The sequence below is a fragment of the Quercus suber genome, unplaced genomic scaffold (assembly GCF_002906115.3).
Source record: "Quercus suber isolate HL8 unplaced genomic scaffold, Cork oak 2.0 scaffold_109, whole genome shotgun sequence".
Taxonomy (NCBI): Eukaryota; Viridiplantae; Streptophyta; class Magnoliopsida; order Fagales; family Fagaceae; genus Quercus; species Quercus suber.
In genome coordinates, this window is record NW_027069574.1 from 1,076,649 (window position 1) to 1,080,026 (window position 3,378).

The window sequence follows — 3,378 nt, forward strand, 5'->3', positions numbered from 1 at the left end:
TCCAGTCAACACGCTGATAAGTAGTCACACGTAGATAAGTAGTCAGGGTACATGTATCCTCCAGAAAAGAGAAAAATTAATGGATACACGTCCTTGGCTAGATCATCCAATACATTGCAATTTGAGATAAGAGCTAGAGAGAAAAGATACATATTGGGTTTATAGGCTATTACTGCACTAGATAGTCATGGGCCCGGCTCCTCAAGTGAATGGATCTTAGTGTACAACTCTTACTCTATTTTAGTGGGTTCAATTTGTCTCGTTAAAAAATAATATCTTTATATTTTTTGTACGCATATTCCCACCAATGATGGACCCATTAATGGGCAGGCCCCCCACCCCCCTTCTCTCAAATTAGCTTTTTTTTTTTTTTTTTTTGAATAACTTTTTTAGCTATTTTATTTGCATGCCCATATTTTAGAGTTTATAGTTGGCCCCCCTCAAATTTTTGGATTGGTCCAAATAGCCTAAAAGAAACTAATTACTTAACACTTTCTTTGAACTCATGGCTCCTCTATAGTCCAAATACAACACAACAAAAAATCAACAAATAATCAATATCATAATTCAATAGCTCATAGAAAAAAAAAAAAAAAAATCCCTTACGGGGGTGACAATAATTATATAACTTTTTAATTAATTTATAAATTACAGGAAAGTCAATTACAATATTTAAATTTTTTTCAAAAGATAAAATGCAAAATTCTTTTAGAAACCAATATTAATGATGTAGCATTGCTAAATCTTACTATTAATATCCCAATTTTTTAAAATCCTCAAACAAAGTTTTGAAAACTTCATTAGTGTGATTTTTAATTGCATCCAGAAGTATAAGTTTATCATATTGGTGAGTTGGTCAATGTGATAAAATCAACATATTAATTCTAATTATCCAAAATTTGGAGATCCAAAATCCTCTTCTTTTTTTATTCTTCTCTGAAAAGGTTTGAATATCATATTGTAACTTTCAACTTTTTTGGTTCATATTATTTCCTTCTTGACTTAAATATTTATGGTAATAATGTATAGTTATTTTGTCTACCATGATTTTTTTTTTTTTTTAATAAACCATGTCACTGGAAATTTTTTTGGTTCATGCTTTCACCTCTCCTAGGTTCAAATCCTGGTTCCGTCCCTACCCACAATATTCCACTGCCCTACCCATTTTGTGCTCAAGTTAGCTATTTTATTATTTGTGCTTTCAGTACCCATTTTAAAATTCTAAAAGAAAAAAAAAAAAAAAAAACCAATTTCTTTGAAATATCATACTCTCATTATTAATTATGGAGCTTATTAGAATTTGACTTTTATTTGGGTTATCTTTTAATATTGTGAACATTGTAACTACTTGATTGCAATTTATCCCTTTGATTCATTGATTTAATCTCTACATGCACTCTTGCTTGACGTTAATTTTACATTGAGAATTGGAGCTATAGCAAATTGCACAAATTTTATTCTTAGTTAATAATTTCTTGACAGAGTAGATCTAAGTCTGCTTCAACCACTTTTCAGTCTAAAAGCTAAACAGATAACAAACATACTATAGAACATACAACACAACATTTAAAAAAAAAAACACACGCACGCACACAGAAACAAGGGTGTCATAATATTAAAGATACACAAAATTAAGAAACCGCAAAGCATAAGCAGTTGGCAAAATTAGAATTCAAATGCTCATTTCTTCAAGAAACCTTGAGCCATCTTCACGTAGCCCCCACCAGCAGCTGAGTGTGGTTCTGAGTCTGTGGTGGTGGAAGGGGTGGTGGAATGGCTAGGAGTGGTGGTGGCGGTGGTGTTGGAATGGGATTGGGAGGAGGGGTTGCCATATTGGTCGAGATAAGTCTCAGCCTTTTCCACATACTTGCCATAGCTCTTTTCTTCCAACTTTCCATAGATAGAGCCAGCTTCCAAAAGATCACTAGCTGCTCCTGCTGCCCTGGCCTTGTCAACTTTGCCAGCTCCCTGGCTAACAGTGGTTTGGCCTGCCTCAGCTAACACCTTGCCACTGGCCATGAGCTCAGCGTTTGATGGTTGGTGGTGTTGGTGTTGGTTTTGGTTTTGGTTTTGGTTTTGGTTTTGATCAGCCTTTTCTTCAGGGTGGCGAGTCTCAGAAGAACTGTTCTTTTCTTGAGGCTGGTGAGTCTCAGAAGAACTGTTGGATTTCTTCTGAAGATCTGAAAGAAAGTTCATTGTGTTTGTGAGAGAATCTGAATGAATTGGAAGAGGGTTTGCTTTGTAAACAGTTGTTGAAGATAAGAAGATAATGAAGATTTGAACTGATCTGTTAGCGTATATAAAGGAGGCTGTGTGACTTGGTGATATTCCACAAGTGATGCCTATTAATTCCTTTTCATCAGCGTGTTCCCTCACAGCTTCACTCGTTTCATCCAAGCCGGCCACACGTTTGCTAACTGCCCACGTTGTCAGTGATCATTTGTGAATGTATGATATTTTTGAAAGGGTGGTTTCGGACTAGAAACTATACCGACAACTTTTTTTCGCAAAATCTACATGACAACATTGAGTGAGAAATTGACTTCACTTAAGCGTCCACTATTTTCTCCTTCACCTTTCACACTCTGTTTCATCACAATTATGAAAAAAAATTGTGTAATAATTTGTATTACTAGATTTTTTTTTCTTTCTTTCTGCATAATCGCAACCACATATCTAGCTAAGATCTTATGATGTTATGAAAAATTTTTGCTAGCATTTTTTAATTCTTATTTATTTTAGGTTTTTAATTTTTATTTTTTAAAACAATGTTAGAAGGAAATGGTATTATATACACCATATCTATTTCTATTTCTATTAATTATATAAAAAGTGTCGATGCTTATATCTACCGTGCTTTGGTTTGCTTTGTTTTGAAAAAAACAAAAAGTCACAATTTAACAAAACAAAATTGATAAGAGTAGAGACATTTCTACAATATTTTTGGCCTTTGGTGAGCATAAACTCACCGTTTGAGCTAGCCTTTTTTTTTTTTTTTTTAATTATTTTTTAAACATATCACCATTCATACCAGTTTTCTTGCTCATTTTAGATTTCCCTTTTTTAAATATTTATATGTGGTGATAGTGATAGAGTGTTTTGGTTTAAGAAGAGTTGTTCAATCTCCGCTGTTACAATTGCCTTCTTCTCACTTTTTTTTTTTTTTTGGGTGGTAATATCATCAGTTGAACTTGCTTATATAATAATATAAAATAACATAACAAATTGTCATAATATTTTCACATTATGACGTGTTAATTCTTATATATCAAATAAATAATAAAATATCATACTGAAACAATCACAACTAAAAATAAAGTATTATGAAAAAAGTTTGTAGATCTACAATATTTTTTATAACAAATTTTAGGTGGTAAA

The 3,378-nt window shown here is 32.6% G+C and overlaps 1 protein-coding gene across 1 annotated transcript; it reads right to left on the minus strand.

Moving 5' to 3' along the window:
• Positions 1–1,434: 1,434 nt before the first annotated feature.
• On the minus strand, positions 1,435–2,426 carry LOC112012178 (nodulin-related protein 2). Its single transcript, XM_024044560.2, has one exon. The coding sequence runs from the start codon at positions 2,194–2,196 to the stop codon at positions 1,681–1,683; it is 516 nt and encodes a 171-aa protein (XP_023900328.1). The 5' UTR covers positions 2,197–2,426; the 3' UTR covers positions 1,435–1,680.
• Positions 2,427–3,378: the final 952 nt, after the last annotated feature.